At 43.6% G+C, this 23,899-nt stretch overlaps 1 protein-coding gene across 1 annotated transcript; it reads right to left on the bottom strand.

The window, feature by feature from the left end:
- Window positions 1-305: 305 nt before the first annotated feature.
- On the bottom strand, window positions 306-23,395 carry LOC100563172 (methanethiol oxidase). Its single transcript, XM_062965076.1, has 12 exons — window positions 23,175-23,395; window positions 19,794-19,850; window positions 19,576-19,688; window positions 17,274-17,459; window positions 16,021-16,141; window positions 13,838-14,020; window positions 13,457-13,635; window positions 12,283-12,361; window positions 11,850-11,971; window positions 9,265-9,357; window positions 8,913-9,031; window positions 306-1,056 (listed from the first exon to the last, which is right to left on the bottom strand). The coding sequence occupies exons 1-12, from the start codon at window positions 23,236-23,238 to the stop codon at window positions 894-896; spliced, it is 1,479 nt and encodes a 492-aa protein (XP_062821146.1). The 5' UTR covers window positions 23,239-23,395; the 3' UTR covers window positions 306-893.
- Window positions 23,396-23,899: the final 504 nt, after the last annotated feature.

Here is a 23,899-nt window from a genome sequence, read left to right on the forward strand (position 1 = left end):
TTTGGTACTAAATTCGTAAATACAGTAATTACTACATAGTATTGCTGTGTACTGAACTTTTTCTGTCAAATTTGTTGTATAACATGATGTTTTGGTGCTTAATTTGTAAAATCATAACCTAATTTGATGTTTAATAGGCTTTTCCTTAATCCCTCCTTATTGTCCAACATGTTCGCTTATCCAACATTCTGCCGGCCCGTTTATGTTGAATAAGTGAGAAGTGTTCCTTTAGTTTCCCAAAAGCATCTACTCTCCCTTACATATATATTTGACTTTAAATCATAATCTCAAGAGACAAAAATAAGTAGACTTCTTTAAAAGAGGTTTACTCACAAACTTCTTGTATTCAGCATACAGGTACTGTGCATATCAGTCCAGTTACATATAGGATTTGAAGTAGTTTTTCTGTTTAGGTAACACAGGGCATAATTCTTAGAATCAATAGTCCATAATCTAAAGCATCTCTCTGTTCTGAGAGTCTAATAGAGTCTCTGTCTAGTCTGAATGTCCAATGGAGTCTCTAAGCATACAGTTCCTACTGAAGTCTGTACACATACTGTTCTTGCTGGAGTCTAAAACATACAGTTTCTGCATTGAAGTCTGAAACATACTGTTTCTAAAATGGAGTCTGAGTCCTGTACAAGCCCAGACCTGATCACATGGTCGGCAGTCCCACCCACAACAAAGAGTTAAAGAAAAACTGCAAATCAATACATATATGATACAGTAAGCAATCTGAGTTATATACCTAACAAATAACTAGTGGAGGTTTGAAGAAGGTTGCTATTTCTTACAAGTCACGATAGAAAGCATTGGACAAAAAAGTATTGCAGAGATCCCAATTCTTGAGTGACTATTGTGCCGATTTGTAGACGGCTTGGAAAGCATGCACGCTAATCCCAGATGTCGGAGGTGCAATCCCCGCCGGGGTAACGCATCTCTTTCGCCCGAGCCGGACCGAATGGTTCATGCCCAAAATCCACCAGAAAGTTCGGGTTTACACAAAGGCCGCCCTTCACGGTGTCCACGTCCAGCTGGAGCATGACCGAACCTTCCCTGGAAAAAAAATTATGTGTGGAAAAAGTCAAAATTGTGTGCCGTTCAGTTGTGTGCCTTATCATAAGGCTTTAGAGCAGGGGTCCCCAAACTACGGCCCGCGGGCCGGATGCGGCCCTCCAAGGACATTTACCTGGCCCCCGCCCTCCGTTTTATAATATAATATTTTTATATCAGTTTTAATAATATATTATATATACATATAATATTGATAAAAATATAATGTTATACAATATAATACTAATAATAATACCATATAATAATATTAAATTATATGTTATATCTATATATATAAAAGAGTGATGGCATCAGGGCAGCGGACAAAACAACAAAACTACAGACCCCCCAATCTCGAAATTTGACAACACAACCCATCATTCACGACTCTAGGTTGATACAACAAAAAGAAAAGAAAAATAAAGTCCTAATTACAGGGAGAGGAATAACAGTTTTTATCCAATTGCTGCCAGTTTGAAGGCTAAGCTCCGCCCACTTGGTCTCCTAGAAACCTACTCAGCCCAGGGGACAGGCACAGTTGGTTCTCGCAGAAGCAGAGGAAGCAGGAGGACATTTTTGCTCCCTGGCTTCAGGTAGGATTTGGCTAAGATTTGGCTAAGATTTTAAACTGAGTTTGGGCTTGGCTCCTGTGGTCAAAGTCTAACTGTTGTGTGACTGTTGTGTTGAAAGAGAGCCAGGTACTTAAGTTGATTGACAGCAGGCATTGTCCCCTGTTAATTGAGTTTCTGGGAAAGCTTTATTTGCCAGTGTGAGTTTCTGCCAGAGCCTGATCCCAGAAGGGCAGTTGGTTCTCGCAGAAGCAGAGGAAGCAGGAGGACATTTTTGCTCCCTGGCTTCAGGTAGGATTTGGCTAAGATTTGGCTAAGATTTTAAACTGAGTTTGGGCTTGGCTCCTGTGGTCAAAGTCTAACTGTTGTGTGACTGTTGTGTTGAAAGAGAGCCAGGTACTTAAGTTGATTGACAGCAGGCATTGTCCCCTGTTAATTGAGTTTCTGGGAAAGCTTTATTTGCCAGTGTGAGTTTCTGCCAGAGCCTGATCCCAGAAGGGCAGTTGGTTCTCGCAGAAGCAGAGGAAGCAGGAGGACATTTTTGCTCCCTGGCTTCAGGTAGGATTTGGCTAAGATTTGGCTAAGATTTTAAACTGAGTTTGGGCTTGGCTCCTGTGGTCAAAGTCTAACTGTTGTGTGACTGTTGTGTTGAAAGAGAGCCAGGTACTTAAGTTGATTGACAGCAGGCATTGTCCCCTGTTAATTGAGTTTCTGGGAAAGCTTTATTTGCCAGTGTGAGTTTCTGCCAGAGCCTGATCCCAGAAGGGCAGTTGGTTCTCGCAGAAGCAGAGGAAGCAGGAGGACATTTTTGCTCCCTGGCTTCAGGTAGGATTTGGCTAAGATTTGGCTAAGATTTTAAACTGAGTTTGGGCTTGGCTCCTGTGGTCAAAGTCTAACTGTTGTGTGACTGTTGTGTTGAAAGAGAGCCAGGTACTTAAGTTGATTGACAGCAGGCATTGTCCCCTGTTAATTGAGTTTCTGGGAAAGCTTTATTTGCCAGTGTGAGTTTCTGCCAGAGCCTGATCCCAGAAGGGCAGTTGGTTCTCGCAGAAGCAGAGGAAGCAGGAGGACATTTTTGCTCCCTGGCTTCAGGTAGGATTTGGCTAAGATTTGGCTAAGATTTTAAACTGAGTTTGGGCTTGGCTCCTGTGGTCAAAGTCTAACTGTTGTGTGACTGTTGTGTTGAAAGAGAGCCAGGTACTTAAGTTGATTGACAGCAGGCATTGTCCCCTGTTAATTGAGTTTCTGGGAAAGCTTTATTTGCCAGTGTGAGTTTCTGCCAGAGCCTGATCCCAGAAGGGCAGTTGGTTCTCGCAGAAGCAGAGGAAGCAGGAGGACATTTTTGCTCCCTGGCTTCAGGTAGGATTTGGCTAAGATTTTAAACTGAGTGTGGGCTTGGCTCCTGTGGTCAAAGTCTAACTGTTGTGTGACTGTTGTGTTGAAAGAGAGCCAGGTACTTAAGTTGATTGACAGCAGGCATTGTCCCCTGTTAATTGAGTTTCTGGGAAAGCTTTATTTGCCAGTGTGAGTTTCTGCCAGAGCCTGATCCCAGAAGGGCAGTTGGTTCTCGCAGAAGCAGAGGAAGCAGGAGGACATTTTTGCTCCCTGGCTTCAGGTAGGATTTGGCTAAGATTTGGCTAAGATTTTAAACTGAGTGTGGGCTTGGCTCCTGTGGTCAAAGTCTAACTGTTGTGTGACTGTTGTGTGAAAAAGGCACCTTTACTAACTATCCTTTGCAGTACATACAGGAAACAAAGCAACATAAACAAATACACAAAGACGTGGTTTGTTGCAGTCTGCACATAAAGTGCGTGCATATTACTTAACTGTACAAAGATCCCACTTGGCCACCACGCTCACCAAGAGATGCAACAAAAGCAAAACATTCCCATCACATGCACCAGCTGTGGCATGTTCCGCTTTTTCACACAAAAACTAGACAACTACATCTGCTCCAAATGCAAACAGATGACTCTGATGGAGCAGAGGATCCAACAGCTCGAGCACCGTATTAAGACCCTTAAGGACATTCAGGCACTCGAGCTCTTCTTGGACACTGCACAACACGCTGCTGTAGATCAGCAGCCTGCATCACACCAACACCACCAAGACCATGATCAGGAACCTTATGGGGAGATCAACTCAAAGGTAGACAACCCTCAGGCTTGGAAGGAGGTCACCCATAGAAGGAGACGCAGGACCAGGCAGCCTCCGCAGAACTCCTCTGCTCAGCTGCATTTACACAACAGATTTGAAATTCTTACATCATTAACATACAATCAGGAAACACATCTTGTGGAGGACCACAGTTTCTTAGATACCACTCAGTGGACCATCCTGGATCAATGCGCAGGGGATAGCCCTGACAGGGACAGTGCATCACCACAGTCACACTTATGTAATCATGCAAATGCTCCATCCCCAATCATAGACCAGGAGCAACAGGAACATCCTTGGGAGAGTAATGGGCTCTCGGATGTATCTCAATGGATTGTCATTGATGAATGCACTGGGGATGTTGAGGAGGAGGACAACACTTTACACCTACATGATTCACTTCAACAGGAACACTCTTCAGGGGACATACACACTGTCTTGCACAAAAGGGACCCTGTCAATCCTCAAAGGAAACAGGTCTTGGTAGTAGGTGACTCCCTCCTTAGAGGAACGGAAGCCATCATTTCCAGACCGGATGGGATGGCTCGAGAAACATGCTGCCTCCCGGGGGCAAAAATACACCATATCACTCAGAGGCTCAGCAGGCTCCTAAAGCCCCATCACCCTCCCCACCTTATGTTGATTCATGTAGGTACCAATGACACCGCTAGGCATACTTTTCAAAAGATCACAAATGATTTTCGAGCTCTGGGAACAAAGCTAAAACTGTATAATGTACATGTGATCTTTTCATCCCTCCTCCCCGTTGTAGGACATGGCTCTACAAGGGCCGGAAAAATAGTACAGGTCAATAACTGGCTCAGAAAATGGTGTCAAGAGGAGCATTTTGGCTTCCTTGACCATGGTCTACTCTTCCAAGAGGATGGACTACTGGCAAGCGATGGGGTGCATCTCACACAAGTAGGAAAACATCTTTTTGCACACAGACTCACAAACCTCATCAGGCGCACTTTAAACTAAATCCACTGGGGGAGGGGAACAACAGCCTGGCGAACACTATATTACCCACGACCACAGGGAACCGCCGTAAGGCTAAACGGAGGGCTGCACAAACACAGCAAGGACCAAGTACAGAGAGCACAATAATCCCAAATAAACAGTTCGAGGGGAGGTCACAGGGGCTTACATGTCTTTACACTAATGCTCAGAGCATGGGAAATAAGCAAGACGAACTCCAACTCCTAGCACAGCACCACACATACGATGTCATAGGCATCACTGAAACCTGGTGGGATGACTCCCATCACTGGAATTTAACCATTGAGGGCTATAACCTCTTTCACATAAATAGAACAAAGGGGAGAGGAGGGGGAGTAGCTTTATATGTCAAAAACAGTTACGTTGCAGAAGAAATGCAAGACTGTAATCCGGGAAACCAGCTTGAAAGCATCTGGATAAGAATCAAGGGAACCGGGACTCAAAAAGATCTTGTCGTGGGTGTCTACTACAGACCTCCGAGTCAGGATGAAGGACTTGATGAAGCCTTCTGTCAACAGCTGACCAAACAGGCACAAAGAAGAGATATAGTAGTCATGGGCGATTTCAATTATCCCGATATCTGCTGGAAAACAAACTCAGCCAAGAGTACAAAGTCCAACAAATTCCTCACTTGCCTTGCAGATAATTTTATGGTCCAGAAGGTAGAAGAGGCAACAAGGGGATCAGCAACTCTTGATCTAATCTTAACAAATGTGGAAGACCTGATCAATACAGTTGAAGTGGTTGGATCCTTAGGGGCAAGTGACCATGTGCTCCTGCAGTTTGCAATACAAAGGAATGCTGAAACTAAGACAAGTCAAACACGCATTCTGGACTTTAAGAGAGCTGACTTCCAAAAAATGAAGGAATTACTGAGCGGCATTCCATGGACGCCGATATTAAAAAACAAGGGAGTTAAGGATGGATGGGAGTTTTTCAAAAGTGAAATACTCAAGGCGCAAATGCAAACAGTGCCAACAAAGAAGAAAAATAAGACAAGTGCAAAGAAGCCAGAATGGATGTCCAAAGAACTTCTAACTGAGCTAAAGCTCAAAAGTGACATGCACAAGAAGTGGAAAAGGGGAGAAATCACCAAAGAAGAATTCAAACGTATAGCCAACTCCTGTAGGGAAAAGGTTCGCAAGGCTAAAGCGCAAAATGAGCTCAGGCTTGCCAGGGACATAAAAAACAACAAAAAAGGTTTTTTTGCTTATGTTGGTAGAAAAAGGAAGAAAAAGGAGGCGATAGGGCCACTGCAAGGAGTAGATGGGATGATGGTGACAGGGGATAGGGAAAAGGCAGAACTGCTTAATGCCTTCTTTGCCTCGGTCTTCTCACAAAAAGAAAGCCATCTTCAACCTCAGCAACATGGAATGGACGAAGGATTGGGGGAAATCCAACCCCAAATAGGGAAACAAGTTGTCCAGGAACACCTGGCCACTCTAAACGAATTCAAGTCCCCAGGGCCAGATCAGCTACACCCAAGAGTACTGAAGGAACTAGCGGAAGTTATTTCAGAACCACTGGCAATCATCTTCGAGAGTTCTTGGAGAACAGGAGAAGTCCCAGCAGATTGGAGGAGGGCGAATGTGGTCCCTATCTTCAAGAAGGGAAAAAAGAACGACCCAAACAATTACCGTCCGGTCAGCCTCACATCAATACCAGGCAAGATTCTGGAAAAGATCATTAAGGAAGTGGTCTGCAAACACTTAGAAACAAATGCGGTCATTGCTAATAGTCAACACGGATTTACCAAAAACAAGTCATGCCAGACTAATCTGATCTCTTTTTTCGATAGAGTTACGAGTTGGGTCGATACAGGGAATGCCGTGGATGTAGCATATCTAGATTTCAGTAAGGCCTTCGACAAAGTCCCCCACGAACTTCTGGCAAACAAACTAGTAAAATGTGGGCTAGACAAAACTACGGTTAGGTGGATCTGTAATTGGCTAAGCGAACGAACCCAAAGGGTGCTCACCAATGTGTCGTCTTCATCATGGAAAGAAGTGACAAGTGGAGTGCCGCAGGGCTCCGTCCTGGGCCCGGTTCTGTTCAACATCTTTATTAACGACTTAGACGAAGGGTTAGAAGGCACGATCATCAAGTTTGCAGATGACACCAAACTCGGAGGGATAGCTAACACTCCAGAAGACAGGAGCAGAATTCAAAACGATCTTGACAGACTAGAGAGATGGGCCGAAACTAACAAAATGAAGTTCAACAGGGACAAATGCAAGATACTTCACTTCGGCAGAAAAAATGGAAATCAAAGATACAGAATGGGGGACGCCTGGCTTGACAGCAGTGTGTGCGAAAAAGATCTTGGAGTCCTCGTGGACAACAAGTTAAACATGAGCCTACAATGTGATGCGGCAGCTAAAAAAGCCAATGGGATTTTGGCCTGCATCAATAGGGGAATAACGTCTAGATCCAGGGAAGTCATGCTCCCCCTCTATTCTGCCTTGGTCAGACCACACCTGGAATACTGTGTCCAGTTTTGGGCACCGCAGATGAAGGGAGATGCTGACAAGCTGGAAAGCGTCCAGAGGAGGGCAACTAAAATGATTAAGGGTCTGGAGAACAAGCCCTATGAGGAGAGGCTTAAAGAGCTGGGCATGTTTAGCCTGCAGAAGAGAAGGCTGAGAGGAGACATGATAGCCATGTACAAATATGTGAGGGGAAGTCATAGGGAGGAGGGAGCAAGCTTATTTTCTGCTGCCCTGCAGACTAGGACACGGAACAATGGCTTCAAACTACAGGAAAGGAGATTCCACCTGAACATCAGGAAGAACTTCCTCACTGTGAGGGCTGTTCGACAGTGGAACTCTCTCCCCCGGGCCGTGGTGGAGGCTCCTTCTTTGGAGGCTTTTAAGCAGAGGCTGGATGGCCATCTGTCGGGGGTGCTTTGAATGCGATTTCCTGCTTCTTAGCGGGGGGTTGGACTAGATGGCCCTTGAGGTCTCTTCCAACTCTACTATTCTATGATTCTATGATTCTATGATTCTAGGCCTCACTTAGGCCTCTTCCACAGATTATCAGATTTTAACTGGATTATATGGCAGTGTAGACTCAAGGCCCTTCCACACAGCTATACAACCCATTTAGAATCTTGTATTATCTGCTTTGAACTGGATTATCTTGACTCCACACTGCCATATAATCCACTTCAGTGTGCATACTAAACATAAAGATAACCATACAACAGACATTCAATACCACCACTACCTCAACAATTTTTCACCAACACCACCAGACAACGGCACAGCAACGCGTGGCCGGGCACAGCTAGTATTACATATAATATTACAGTACAGTGGTATAGTTCAATATATAGTAATATATAATGCTAATATTGTGCTATGCTAATAATATAATATATTGTTTGTACATACAGCTGCTCTGAGTCCCTTTGGGGTGAGAAGGGTGGGATATAAATGTAGTAAATAAATGTAGTAAATAAATGTAGATATATTTGCACTTTAGCACTTTGGCCTAGATTCTTTGAACCCAATCCATGATTTTAACACTTTATCTTGTATGTGGTTTTTTATGACTTGCTTTTATTGTCTGATTGATTGGTTTTATTGTTTTGTTTTTATTGTTCTGTTCGGGCTTGGCCCCATGTAAGCCGCCCCGAGTCCCTTCGGGGAGATGGGGCGGGGTATAAGAATAAAATTATTATTATTATTATTATTATTATTATTATTATTATTATTATTATTATTATTATTATTATAAATAAATGAATAATTTTAGACTCAGGCTCGCCCAAAGTCTGACATGACGTGAAGGCACACAACAACAACAGCAATCCTAATTGACTTGACTATCTCATTGGCCAGAAGCAGGTCCACACTTTCCATTGAAATCCTGATAGATTTATGTTGGTTAAAATTGTTCTTATATTCAAATATTGTATGTTTCTTTCATTGTTGTTGTTTTTTGCACTACAAATATGACATGTGCAGTGTGCATAGAAATTTGTTCATATTTTTTTTTTCAAATGATAATTCTCAAGGATTGTGGACCGGCCCGCTGCTTTAAAAGTTTGAGGACCTCTGCTTTAGAGCTGGTTGTGGTCAGAGGCCTTCCTTTGAGGTGGAAAGAGTGTGACTCGCCCAAAGTCACTCTTACCTAAACAGCTTGGGGTAAAATTGTTTGTCCCAGGGTGTGAAAGAAGAGTTGGTGACGAAGAGACGGCGGCCATCCAAGCTCAGCTGCAGCGTGTGAGGCCCTCCTTGGACCTTCTTGCCCTGAAGACAGCGGAAAAGAAATAACCCCAGGATTAGGAAACATGTAAAAAGGACTACGAAACACGGAAAGAGGGGGCGGGGTTCTCTGCAAACCTTCTCAAAACAAAGTATTGAATGTCATGGAGCAAATCCAAAGTGAGTGTTGGATTTAGAAGTCCGGATTTCTATGCAGCCTCTTCCCGTTTTGATCTATATCCAAATCCCACATCTGTCTGGTACATCATTGACCTTACCTGGATCACAAAGGGATCGGGTTGACAGTCCAGCTCCACATCCTCGAGGACAGTTACAGGACCGCCTTTCTCAAGGCTGCCCCCCACAAACACCTAAAGGTCCCGAAGAGACAAGGTCAGTAAAGCAGTAAAAATAACAGTGTCAAAGAAATGGGAGTCTCTTGGCTGAGACACCAGGCCCTACCATCCCGTGCCAGCAGCCTGAGGCTGTTCTGTTTTGCTCCAGAAACAGCCTTACAACATGAGCAAAGCTAATCAAAAAAGCTTCAGTTCGGCAAAATAATAATAATAATAATAATAATAATAATAATAATAATAATAATAAGGAGAAGACCTGGCTCTGGCTCACGAATGGGACCCTGAAGAAAGAGACAGAAGGCCTGATCCTTGCAGCCCAGGAGCAAGCCATCAGGACAAAGGCCATTAATAATAATAATAATAATAATAATAATAATAATAATAATAATAATAATAATAGAAGACCTGGCTCTGGCTCACAAATGGGACCCTGAAGAAGGAGACAGAAGGCCTGATCCTTGCAGCCCAGGAGCAAGCCATCAGAACAAAGGCAATTCAGCAAGATAAAAAAAATCAGCTGATGACCCAAAATGCAGACTGTGCAAGGACACCAACGAAACCATTGATCACATCCTCAGCTGCTGTAAGAAAATTGAACAGACAGACTATAAACAGAGGCACAACTATGTGGTCCAAATGATCCATTGGAACTTATGCCTCAAGTACCACCTCCCAGCAGCAAAGAACTGGTGGGATCACAAACCTGCAAAAGTATTGGAAAATGAACATGCAAAGAGACTGTGGGACTTCCGAATCCAGACTGACAAAGTTCTGGAACACAACACACCAGACATCACAGTTGTGGAAAAGAAAAAGGTTTGGATCATTGATGTTGCCATCCCAGGTGACAGTCGCATTGACGAAAAACAACAGGAAAAACTCAGCCGCTATCAGGACCTCAAGATTGAACTTCAAAGACTCTGGCAGAAACCAGTGCAGGTGGTCCCGGTGGTGATGGGCACATTGGGTGCCGTGCCAAAAGATCTCAGCCGGCATTTGGAAACAATAGACATTGACAAAATCACGATCTGCCAACTGCAAAAGGCCACCCTACTGGGATCTGAGCGCATCATCCGAAAATACATCACACAGTCCTAGACACTTGGGAAGTGTTCGACTTGTGGTTTTGTGATACGAAATCCAGCATATCTATCTTGTTTGCTGCGCCATACAATAATAATAATAATAATAATAATAATAATAATAATAATAATAATAATGATGCAAACAGCGGTAAATAGAAGGTAAAGTTCAATGCAAGGTCTTATAACAGACATGAAAAAAAGTCTTTGGCACAAGTCTTCACAGAAGACAGAAGCAAGAGTCTTTGGCAAAAAAGGTGCGCAATATACAGGAACAATAGTGTGGCAAGAAGTCTTTTGCAAAGCCAGTGCTGGAACTGTAGTATGGAGACTGGAACACAAACACAACAAGTAGGTCGGTTGCTGCCAGCACTGACTACTGGCTTTGCTGCTAATTTATAGCCCTGAGCTCCCAGCACAGATATTTCTAGGGCGAAATGTTTCTTCTCCTTTCTTCCTTTGCCGTTCTAAAAATGTAGGGAATTGTAGCATGTCCTCCTTGTCAGGGGATGCTGGGATTGGGAGTTAAATCAATCATCTGTTGCCCTGACTGATTTGATGAGTCAGTTCTCTCCGTCTGCTCATCCGAAGGACCACCTGATGCGGCAACAAAAATGCCATCAACAAAACGACAGCTTAGTCATTACAGTAGAGTCTCACTTATCCAAGCCTCGCTTATCCAAGCTTCTGGATTATCCAAGCCATTTTTGTAGTCAATGTTTTCAATATATCGTGATATTTTGATGCTAAATTCGTAAATACAGTAATTACAACATAACATTCCTGCGTATTGAACTACTTTTTCTGTCAATTTTGTTGTAAAACATGATGTTTTGGTGCTTCGTTTGTAAAATCATAACGTAATTTGAGGTTTAATAGGCTTTTCCTTAATCCCTCCTTTTATCCAAGATATTCGCTTATCCAAGCTTCTGCTGGCCCGTTTAGCTTGGATAAGTGAGACTCTACTGTATTTACTGCTGATCCCAGCAGGTCTAATTGCTATATTATACAAGATATATACAATTACTGAAAGCCATAACTCTCCAGACACATGGCTCTTCTCCGCTAGGCAAGGCTGTTATCAGTACTTGCTGACACCTCCTGCATTCCTCAGTTCATGATGAAAGTTCCGATCAAACAGTTCAAACAGAAGCCCTGACCTATTGGTCCTGTGGGCAATCAATCAAGCTGGCTTGAGCTTAACCCATGTGCTGCTGGAATGCTTTACCCAACAGCAAAATCTTGATACAACAGAACACACTAACACTCCTCACTTTCTTCTTCCTCAACACTTGGCTCCGAATCCCCAAGTGCTACCTCTTCAGCCTGTTCTATCTCTTCCACATAAATAGAGGAGTAGTTCACAACAGTGGCAATGGGATCCATCACCTGGAAACATCTGAATAGGAAAGGTTGCAAGCTTACCTGCCCAACCAGTTTGGGACAGTGTGGGTTGGTGATATCGTATTGCCGGACATCGCCATGTATCCAGTTGCATGAGTAGAGGAACCGGTCGTCCAGAGAAATGACAATATTCTTGAGCAGCCCTGGAGGAGAAGCAGGATCGCTGAGTCACAGGAAGACCCAAAGGCCAACCAGTTCAAATCCCTTCTGCCAGGTTAGAATACACAAGCCAAGCCCTCCCAAAATAAAGCTATCTGATCGATAGTCCGTTCTTCAGAACCTCCGGAGAAGGAGACTCCACTGGACTCCTTGGAAGTGTGTTCCTTTGCCGAACTGGTCTTCCAGTCAGAACATTCTTCCTAATGATTACGTGGAAATTCTTTTCTTGCCGTTTCAATTCATTGCTCCACATACATTTACCCTGATAATACTAAAGTTCCAAATTGCTGCTAACCTGGCATTTCGGGGTAGATCCATCCGGAGACTTTCTTGTTCGGGATCTGGATCACTTTCTCAGCCGCCCAGCATCCGTCCTGCAGGGAAAACCAAATGGACCGGTGAGGTGGACAGAAAAATGAATGTCCTCCCCACGGTTTTTCTTGGAGGGGATTTGTCTTTGCCTCAGTTTCCAAAGCGGAATAGGGATCCAAACCCAGATCTCGAGGCACTAAGCCAGGGGTCCCCAAACTAAGGCCCGGGGGTCGGATGCGGCCCATCGAATCTATTTATCCGGCCCCCACGGCACAAAGGCAGAAGGTGGTTGGGCTAAATGACCCAAGGGATCTCTTCTTCTCTTACAACCATTATTATTATTATTATTATTATTATTATTATTATTATTATTATTATTAACATTGAGGCTGGGTGGCTATATGTCAGGGGTGCTTTGCTTGTGCTTTTGGTGCACAAAGGCAGAAGGGGGTTGTAGTAAATGGCCCAAAGGGTCTCTTTCAACCCTATTATTATTATTTTTTTTTATTATTATTATTATTATTATTATTATTAACATTGAGGCTGGGTGGCCATCTGTCAGGGATGCTTTGCTTCTGCTTTTGGTGCACAAAGGCAGAAGGGGGTTGGACTAAATGGCCCAAGGGGTCTCTTCCAACCCTCTTTATTAATAATAATAATAATAATAATAATAATAATAATAATAATAATAATAACAACAATAACAACATTGAGGCTGGGTGGCCATCTGTCAGGGGTGCTTTGCTTGTGCTTTTGGTGCACAAAGGCAGAAGGAGTTGGACTAAATGGCCCAAAGGGTCTCTTCCAACCCTATTATTATTATTATTATTATTATTATTATTATTATTATTATTACGAAGAAGAAGAAGAAAGTGCAGAGTTTAAAAAAGAAAGTCAGTCTGTGCTCTGATGAGGTACAGGGAAGATTGATCCTAGGTTGAGGGGATCAAGGCGACTCAATTGTTCCATTGTTCATTTTGTGTTGGTTTTAAATAAGTTTGGTGACTTATTTAATGTAGTCTGTGTCCTGGAAAGGCACAGAGAATCTGTGATAATATATCATAGGGGTGATTGTGGTTTGAAGTCACTGGATAGTCCAAGTTTCAGACTTTGACAACCAATCGACTTGCCTCACGGCCACCCTTTCCCCTTTTCACCTCTGTTTTAAAGAAATGGTGGATGGAGCCTTCCAAGGGGCAGGCCACATAACCGTGGACCGAGTTGGGGTTGTGCAAGAAGCGGATCTCCATTGGGGCCGAATCTTCACCCAGGTCAATTGACTGGAGGAGGCGGTGGGTGGTCAAGTCCCAGACGTTGAGGTGATGGCCATAGCGCCCTGTGGACAAACAGAATCTAGGATTGTTCCAAATGAGCTTTGAAGAAAGCGGACTCAAGTAGGGCTTGATTTTGACACTATCCTCCTGTTCATAGAGTTTAGAATTGCATTGGATTATTCTACTGCTGCACCACACTTTTGGCTTGTGTTTAGCTTGTGGTCTAATAGGACTCCTCGATCCCTTTCACATGGGTGCACTTACGTTTTCTCAGATTTTCTGGGTTGAACCCATCGATAATGAACTTGGGCTCCCCCCCTTCGGTGCTGATCAGGACGTTGTGCCTCGGCTGGAACCAGAAGTCACACATCTGGATGGGTCTGTCTTCTGGACACTCCCAGGTCCCTTTCACTTCCCAGGTTTTTGGATCCAGAAGGAGAAGTCCACCTGGGAACAGAAAAACAGGGACCACTGGAGTCAGAAGGCAATGTGCTTGCGAAGAGCAATACAGTGCTCCCTCATTTATCGTGGGGGTTACGTTCCATGACCACCCTCAATAAGTGGAAATCCGCGAAGTAGGGACACTATATTTGTGTTGTTTGCAAGTAGCATCTCTGTCCCCTCCTCGCCTCTCAAGCACACGCATGTACGCTCCCGCCGCTGCCTTGTGTGGCGAAAACAAAGCTGCTTCCGCCTCCTTTTCTCTCCTTTTCTCTCCCTTCCTTAGGCTTCTCCTTAGGAAGGAAAAAGAAAGAAGCATTTATAATATTATTTTATGATTTATACCAGGGGTCCACAAACTTTTAAAGCAGAGGGCCGGTCCACAATCCTTCAGACTGTTGAAATTTGAAGAAAAAAAAAACCCCGAACCAATTCCTATGCATACTGCACATGTCTTATTTGTAGTGAAACAACAACAACAACGAAAGAACAATACAATATTTAAAAATGAAAACAATTGTAACCAGCATAAACCTATCAGGACTTCAATGGGAAGTGTGGGCCTGCTTCTGGCCAATGAGATAGTCAAGTTAATTAGGATTGTTGTTGTTGTGCCTTCAAGTCATTTCAGACTTTGGGCAAGCCTAAGTCTAAAATTATTTATTTATTCATTTACTACATTTATTTATTACATTTATATCCCACCCTTCTCACCCCAAAGGGGACTCAGAACAGCTGGATATACATACAATATATTATATTATTACCATAGCACAATATTAGCATTATATATTACTACTAGCTGTGCCCGGTCATGCGTTGCTGTGGCGAAGTCTGGTGGTATGGGAAATAAAGTATTGAGGGATTGGTAGTAGTTAAGGTAAAGTGTAAATGTTTTCCCTGAATCTGGGGGTTGGTGCTCATCTCCATTTCTAAGCCAAAGAGCCGGCATTGTCCGTAGACTCCTCCAAGGTCATGTGTGGGCGGAGCTTAGCCTTCTAACTGGCAGCAATTGGATAAAAACAAGTCTTCCGCTCCCTCTAATTAGGACTTTATTTTTCTTTTCTTTTTGTTGTATCAACCTGGAGGCATGGATGATGGGTTGTGTTATCAAATTTCGAGGTTGGGGAGCCTTTAGTTTTGTTGTTTTGTCGGTCGCCGGGATTCCATCATTCTTTTCTATATATAGATATTGAACTATACAATTATAGGTAAAGGTAAAGGTTTTCCCCTGACGTTAAGTCCAGTTGTGACTGACTCTGGGGGTTGGTGCTCATCTCCATTTCTAAGCCGAAGAGCCGGCCTTGTCCATAGACACCTCTAAGGTCATGTGGCTGGCATGACTGCATGGAGCGCCGTTACCTTCCCGCTGGAGCGGTACCTATTGATCTACTCACATTGGCATGTTTTCGAAATGCTAGGTTGGCAGGAGCTCGGCCTAACAGCGGGCGCTCATTCCGCTCCCGGGATTTGAACCTGGGACCTTTCGGTCCGCAAGTTCAACAGCTCAGCGCTTTAACACACTGCGCCACCACCAGGGGCCCAACACAATATTAGCATTATATATTACTATATTGAACTATTCCATTATACTGTACTATTATATGTAATATATAACATATAATTAATATTACAGTAGAGTCTCACTTATCCAACGTAAACGGGCCGGCAGAATGTTGGATAAGCGAATATGTTGGATAATGAGGGATTAAGGAGAAGCCTATTAAACACCAAATTAGGTTATGATTAGGGCCTTAGTTTGGGGACCCCTGATTTATACTATTATTTTAGTATTTATTAAGAACCTGCAAAACAGCGAAAAGTGAACCGCAAAGTAGCGAGCGAACACTATATTACTATTTATGTCCTGATTTCATCCCAAGGTTTGGGATTCAAGGCAGGTGGCCTATTAGAATACTGGTTGGTTTAGGGTTTTTGTGTGTGTGGTTTTCCCCTATTGAAGAGGGCGAATTGGACTCCCAAATGGGCATCTATGCCTCCAATACCTCTTTTGTTGCCAAATGCGTCTCCCATGGCGCTGATCATGACCTCCCTGTTGCCAAAGTAATGCGAGCTGTACAAGAAACTCAGGTTGCATTTCTTAATGATTTCTCGGGGTTCAATGACCTGGAGAGAGGTTGGAGAGAGAGAAAACGGGTGTTTTAATCATTCTGTCCTATATAAGGCCCATTTCCTTAAGGTCAAGGGTGCTTCTTTGATATTATAGCATTAATGTTGTTTGATGCTGCGAAGAACTAATAATGTCTAAGGCTCCTTCAGGCAGGGGGAATCTTTTTAACCCACCACTGCCACCAATTTGTAACGTGGCAACCACCAATTGGCAAGGAGGTGCCACCTATTTCAGTAATGCGCAACCACCAAAGACTCAGGGAGGAGATCTTTCTTTTTTTTCTTTCTTCTTCTTATTCACTTTAGATGGTAGCGTAACTTGGTTTAGAATATATGTGACAGAGGCTTAGATGTTGGAAGAACAATAACAAGTTTATTCAGGCACAGAGCTTAGTGGTTACAAAAGATGTTTCACTTAGAGGTATTCTTATTAACAGTTACAATACTAGAATGAGATGAATCAAACTCTCTAAAGTATCACTTCTTTTACTTAAAATAGTTAAAACCTATTCCTCTGCTCCTTTCTAACTGTTACTTCAATGGATCTCTGTGAGTCCAGCTGGGATTGGTTCCCAAATTCTGAAACTTGGACTATCCAGTGACTTCAAACCACAGTCACCCCTATGATATACTATCACAGATTCTCTGTGACTTTCCAGGACACAGACTACATTAAATAAGTCACCAAACTTATTTAAAACCGACACAAAATGAACAATTGAGTCTCCTTGATCCCCTCAACCTAGGATCAATCTTCCCTGTGCCTCATCAGAGCACAGACTGACTTTCTTTTTTAAACTCTGCACTTTCTTCAACTAAACGGCAGTTGGCTCCGCTTACTTCTCCATGGCAACCAGCCTCTGAGTGCTGAGATGCAATAACTGTAATACTTACCCTTTTAAAACATAAACACACAATTAAACATAACATCTGTAAACCAAAATTCATACTTCATTACAGATGCCATTCGGATTATCTTAACTCAATGCTATGGAATCCAGTTTTGCAAGGTTTATAAGTGTGCCAGTACTTCAGCACTGAGCCATACTATATAATGTCGTGTTGAACAGTATACATTCAACAGCGTAGATGCATCTTGACCTTTTCACTCTACGAATCCCTTACGTACTTTGCGCAAGCTGGGAGCACACAGGTCGGAGCCCGTGTCCACCACATAAATACGGCCGGAGCCCAGGCACGGGAGGATGAGGCAGTTGCGCTCAATGCTAGTATCCCCAAAAGAGCTGCAGGAGGCATTCCAACCCAAGTGATGGAGTTCGTCATCCAAGTAAGGCATGCGCAGATGGTGGATGACCTGTCGGGAAGACGAGGAGAACATGGTGTTGGAAAATCAGGCGAGGAAGGGTCAGAGAAGGACCGAAGACAGACTGGAAAATCTAGCCTGCTAAATATAAATACAGGGATTATTTAGGCTTAGATTTTTGGTTGTATTTCATTTGGGTGCTCCATGTCAATGCCACTCCTATGAAAGAAGTCATTTCTCGCCCACCCCAGCCTTGTTAAGCACACAAATGATCCTTGGATTGTTTACATCCAAAGATTTTTGCTGAAAAATAATATGGGAGAGGTTAGCGAATGACCAAATACGGGTTGGGACAACTCGCTAAATATCCAGCCAGTGGATGAAAAATTTCCCACTCCATCCCAACTGCCACTGTCTCAGGAAGGAGAGAAGGGCAGACGGGCACAGCTCCATCATGCCTAAGTCTAGCAATGTCTTAACTCCTCCACCCCAACTACCACTAGCTTCTAAGGTTCAAAACTAGAGGAAAAACTTCCAAGCACTAGAGCAGTGATGGGCAACCTTTTGGACTTGGTGTGTCAAGATTCACCAAAAAACCTAGCATGACTTAGGTGGTGTGTCACTTGAAGAAAAAAACCATAATTTCACAATATATATAGTTTAAATAACAAAAATATATAATTGTAATATGTGACTGTATTTAATACATCAAAAACTATTTACTATCATTATTTCCATGTACAACAATCTAAGGTACCTCTTGCAGTTTCCACGCTGATTTCTCTCGGTTGTAGTTTCAAATGTAATCATGAATAATGAATAATATAATAATAATATAATTGCAATAATATAATAATATGCTACAATAATAATAGAATAATAATAGAATGTGTGTGTATATATATGCATAATTCCCATGAAGTAAACAACAAAACCACTGGACCAAATCACACCAAATTTGGCCACAAAAGACATTAGTCATCCAATCAATCTGCATGCGGCAGCGTGTCAGCAAAAATGGCTAGGCGTGTTAGTGCTGACACGCGTGTCATAGGTTGGCCATCACTGCACTAGAGTTATGTGTTGAATTCGTTTCTCCCATTTTTTTCGTTACTTCGGAGGCACGAAACGGGAAGCTCCTTCCCTGCATGAAAAGCAACTCAACATGAAAGCAAGCTGGAGCCGATCTCCAAGCCTGCTTTTGCCTGCAGCCAAGCGACTCCCAGAATGTGCCTTCTTGCCTTGAAAAGAGTGTGTGTGTGTGTGGCATACAGGCCCAGAAAGCATGCACATCTGCCAGTACCTGCAGCTGAGCGCCTCTTCCTCTGAGTAAGAGGCACTCAGCTGCAGGCACTGGCAGGGTTGTGTGCTTTCTTAGCCTGCACGCCTCACACAACTCTCTTTCCAAGGAGAGTGTGTGTGTGGTGTAGAAAAGGGGGGAAAAGTGTATGAGGGAAATAGAGGAAGGAAAGAAAGAGCCACAAAGACAGCCTGCCCAAGGAGAGTTGCCAAATTTTGGCCCTGGAGACATTGTGAGGTTGGCTTTCTCAGAGCTGGAGAAGAGAGAAAGCAATGCCAGGTATAAAGGCTATCTATATATAGAAAAGGGTAATGAAATTTCGGCCTAGGACAAAACAACAAAACAACACAACCCAGAAACACTAAACTTGGCAGCACAAGCCCTCATCCGTGCCTCTACGTTCATACAACAAAAAGAAAAGAAAAATATAGTCCTAATTAGAGGGAGAGGAATAATTGTTTTTGCTGCCAGTTAGAAGGCTAAGCTCCACCCACTTGGTCTCCTAGCAACCCACTCAGCCCAGGGGACAGGCAGAGTTAGGCCTCACTTAGGCCTCTTCCACACTGCCTATAAAATACAGATGATCTGATTTTAACTGGATTATATGGCAGTGCAGACTCAAGGCCCTTCCACGCAGCTATATAACCCATTTATAATCTTATATTATCTGCTTTGAACTGAATTATCTTGACTCCACACTGCCATATAATCCACTTCAGTGTGCATTTTATACAGCTGTGTAGAAGGGGCCTCATATAATCCAGTTCTAAGCAGATAATATAAGATACTTTATTTCTCATACCACCATACTTCGCCACAGCAACGCGTGGCCGGGCACAGCTAATTTTGGTATAAAATAAAATTCACCTGGCAATAATATGGCGATTCCGGATCCACGTCCACCGTGGCCAAATAGTCGGGTTCCCGAGACTTGGTTCCGGTTAAAACGCACAGTACGTACATCAGCTTTTCTCTGGGGCCTGCGGAAACAAAGTCGAGTATCAGGATCTTCAAGACAAGGATGTATTTTGTTGGATATAAGGAAGTGGAACCTGATTCTGGTAGAAAATATCGGCCCGACTTACCTCTCATGGCATCCACTGGAGAATCATAGCTAGGTCCATGGTATGAACCACGTCTTCCTATACATTTGTGGGGAAACAAAAGATCAAGATCTGGTTTATTCACATTGAGAGAAAATACTTGGCTCAAAGGAGCATCTGGATCATAAGAGTCATGACGGAGGACCTGGAACATGCCTAGAGAGGACACGTGGATAAATGAAACCATATACAATCCTGGCTGAATTTCTCTTCTGCTTCATAGTCTGGGAATCTATCACAACGCTCTTGGAGGGAGTCTAAACTCGAGCCGATGCCAACAATCCACTGAATTAAGTAATAAGTAAATTACAATGTTTTGAAGATCTTGGAACCAAGCAATAAGTAAATGTGCTGTCGAAGGCTTTCATGGCTTTCATGAAAGCTTTTCATGGCCAGAATCACTGGGTTGTTGTGAGTTTTGCGGGCTGTGTGGCCATGCTCCAGAAGCATTCTCTCCTGATGTTTCGCCCACATCTGTAGCAGGCATCCTCAGAGGTTGAGATGTCATCATAAGTAAATAATAATAATAATAATAATAATAATAATAATAATAATAATAGTAATAATAATAATAATAATAATGAGACAGAAGGCCTTATCCTTGCAGCCCAGGAGCAAGTCATCAGGACAAATGCAATTCAGGCCAAGATTGAAAAATCAGCTGATTACCCAAAATGCAGACTGTGCAAGGAAGCCGACGAAACCATTGATCATCTCCTCAGCTGATGTAAGAAAATTGCACAGACAGACTACAAACAGAGGCACAACTATGTGGCCCAAATGATCCATTGGAACTTATGCCTCAAGTACCACCTCCCAGCAGCAAAGAACTGGTGGGATCACAAACCTGCAAAAGTATTGGAGAATGAGCACGCAAAGATACTGTGGGACTTCCGAATCCAGACTGACAAAGTTCTAGAACACAACACACCAGACATCACAGTTGTGGAAAAGAAAAAGGTTTGGATCATTGATGTTGCCATCCCAGGTGACAGTCGCATTGACGAAAAACAACAGGAAAAACTCAGCCGCTATCAGGACCTCAAGATTGAACTTCAAAGACTCTGACAGAAACCAGTGCAGGTGGTCCCGGTGGTGATCGGCGCATTGGGTGCCATGCCAAAAGATCTCAGCCGGCATTTGGAAACAATAGACATACCTTTTGAATCACATATGAAAAGCTGTCATCTCAAAACGAAGATACGAGGTTGTTGGATGTTTTCCGGGCTCTATGGTCATGTTCCAGAAGTATTCTCTCCTGACGTTTCGCCCACAACTACGGCAGGCATCCTCAGAGGTTGTGAGGTATGACAACCTCTGAGGATGCCTGCCGTAGTTGTGGGCGAAAGGTCAGGAGAGAATACTTCTGGAACATGGCCACACAGCCCGAAAAACATACAACAACCCTGTGATTCCGGCCATGAAAGCCTTCGACAATACATTGAAGATACGAGGGTTGCATGAAAAGTAATGCCTCCACCTTCGTTACTTGGGTTTGTCTGGGAATATTTTAATAAATCAAATGCAGAAATAATCCTTAGAAAGTGCTCTTTAACTACCACTATTCACTTTATTCACTTTAACTACCACTATTCACTTTTTCACATCATCACCAGACAATTGGATACATTTCTGCCAACGATGAACAAGTTTTCTGAAGCCGTCACGGAAGAAGTCAACACTCTGTTTCCGCAACCGGCGTCTCACAGTCCCCGTCATGCACAGATCTTCCAACAGCCAAGCAAAGCACTAATGTGACCCACACGTTCTTGTGAAATGCCGATGATGCTTGAAATTTCTGCCTGAGTGATACGACAATCATCCTGAATCAATCTGTCAAGCTTTTGCTTGTGAAACTCGGTGGTTGCTGTCACAGGACGTCCAACTTTTTGTTTGTCACGCAAGTCAGATGTTCCCACCTCAAATTCCTCGCCCAACGACGCACAGGACTCAACACAATCACCATAAACAACTTGCATTCTTTGAGGAATCTCCTTTGGGGTGACAACATCTGCTGTCAAGAATTCAATGACTGCACGTTGCTTTAGTCGCATTGACCGACCGGCTGCGCAGGGTTCCAAACTTCGCACTTTAACAACACAACCATTCAATGCTAAGGCTTCTCTGTCTGCGCAGGGTTCCATACTTCGCCCTTTAACAACACAACCATTCAATGCTAAGGCTTCCCCGTCTGCGCAGGGTTCCATACTTTGCACTTTAACAACACAACCGTTCAATGCTAAGGCTTCTCTGTCTGCGCAGGGTTCCATACTTCGCCCTTTAACAACACAACCATTCAATGCTAAGGCTTCCCCGTCTGCGCAGGGTTCCATACTTTGCACTTTAACAACACAACCATTCAATGCTAAGGCTTCTCTGTCTGCGCAGGGTTCCATACTTCGCCCTTTAACAACACAACCATTCAATGCTAAGGCTTCCCCGTCTGCGCAGGGTTCCATACTTTGCACTTTAACAACACAACCGTTCAATGCTAAGGCTTCCCCGTCTGCGCAGGGTTCCATACTTTGCACTTTAACAACACAACCGTTCAATGCTAAGGCTTCCCCGTCTGCACAGGGTTCCATACTTTGCACTTTAACAACACAACCGTTCAATGCTAAGGCTTCCCCGTCTGCACAGGGTTCCATACTTTGCACTTTAACAACACAACCGTTCAATGCTAAGGCTTCCCTGTCTGCGCAGGGTTCCATACTTTGCACTTTAACAACACCACCGTTCAATGCTAAGGCTTCCCTGTCTGCGCAGGGTTCCATACTTTGCACTTTAACAACACAACCGTTCAATGCTAAGGCTTCCCCGTCTGCACAGGGTTCCATACTTTGCACTTTAACAACACAACCGTTCAATGCTAAGGCTTCCCCGTCTGCGCAGGGTTCCATACTTTGCACTTTAACAACACAACCGTTCAATGCTAAGGCTTCCCCGTCTGCGCAGGGTTCCATACTTTGCACTTTAACAACACAACCGTTCAATGCTAAGGCTTCCCCGTCTGCGCAGGGTTCCATACTTTGCACTTTAACAACACAACCGTTCAATGCTAAGGCTTCCCCGTCTGCACAGGGTTCCATACTTTGCACTTTAACAACACAACCGTTCAATGCTAAGGCTTCCCCGTCTGCACAGGGTTCCATACTTTGCACTTTAACAACACAACCGTTCAATGCTAAGGCTTCCCTGTCTGCGCAGGGTTCCATACTTTGCACTTTAACAACACCACCGTTCAATGCTAAGGCTTCCCCGTCTGCACATGGACACTGCCTTGAGTTCGAGGATGAGATGGAGTCAGGGATGAATCTCGAAATCAGAATAAATGCCCCAAATGGAGACAGCTGGATGTCTTACCTTTATCCATGTTCCTGTGGTCTGGCGTTTTTGCATCCGATGCTTTGGTTCTGAGCTCAGACATCTCCGTTGCAACCTCAATTAGTCTGTGAAAAAGTTCTTCCCACTCCCTAAAGGAACCTATATATGTACATGCGGAGGATATCTCTCCATCTTTATGTGCAACTTTAAATGCTGAGGAAGAAAGCGTCTTCCCTGAAGAAACACATTAAGGAAACGGCTGACTCTGGAAACAAACAACAGGGAATGATATCAGATGTGGCCTCTTTCATTGTGGCCCCAAATTAATTAATTTCCGTGGCTGAATGGGAATCTGAACCTAGGCCTCCAAAGTCCCAAACCACTATCCACACTTGAACACTTGGCTTAGAATGTGCTTTTTAGGGGAGCATAACCATCACCCTTGTGTTTTTCTCCCATTGCTTCTTCTGAAATGATAGAAGCGGGAAAAATAGATAGATAGATAGATAGATAGATAGATAGATAGATAGATAGATAGATAGATATGAGGGTTGAATGAAAAGTAATGCCTCCACCTTCGTAACTCCTCAAGAGATGGCTGTCCTGGTCTGCGGCAGGTCCTGGCTTGTTCAGTAGACTCTCCTCTACAGTTAGTTCTATTTGGTGGAAAGCCTTAGCATTGAACGGTTGTGTTGTTGAAGTGCAAAGTATGGAATCCTGCACAGACTTAAGCAACGTGCTGAATTCTTGACAGCAAAAGGTGT

This window comes from Anolis carolinensis, unplaced genomic scaffold, assembly GCF_035594765.1.
Source record: "Anolis carolinensis isolate JA03-04 unplaced genomic scaffold, rAnoCar3.1.pri scaffold_14, whole genome shotgun sequence".
NCBI classification, from domain to species: Eukaryota; Metazoa; Chordata; class Lepidosauria; order Squamata; family Dactyloidae; genus Anolis; species Anolis carolinensis.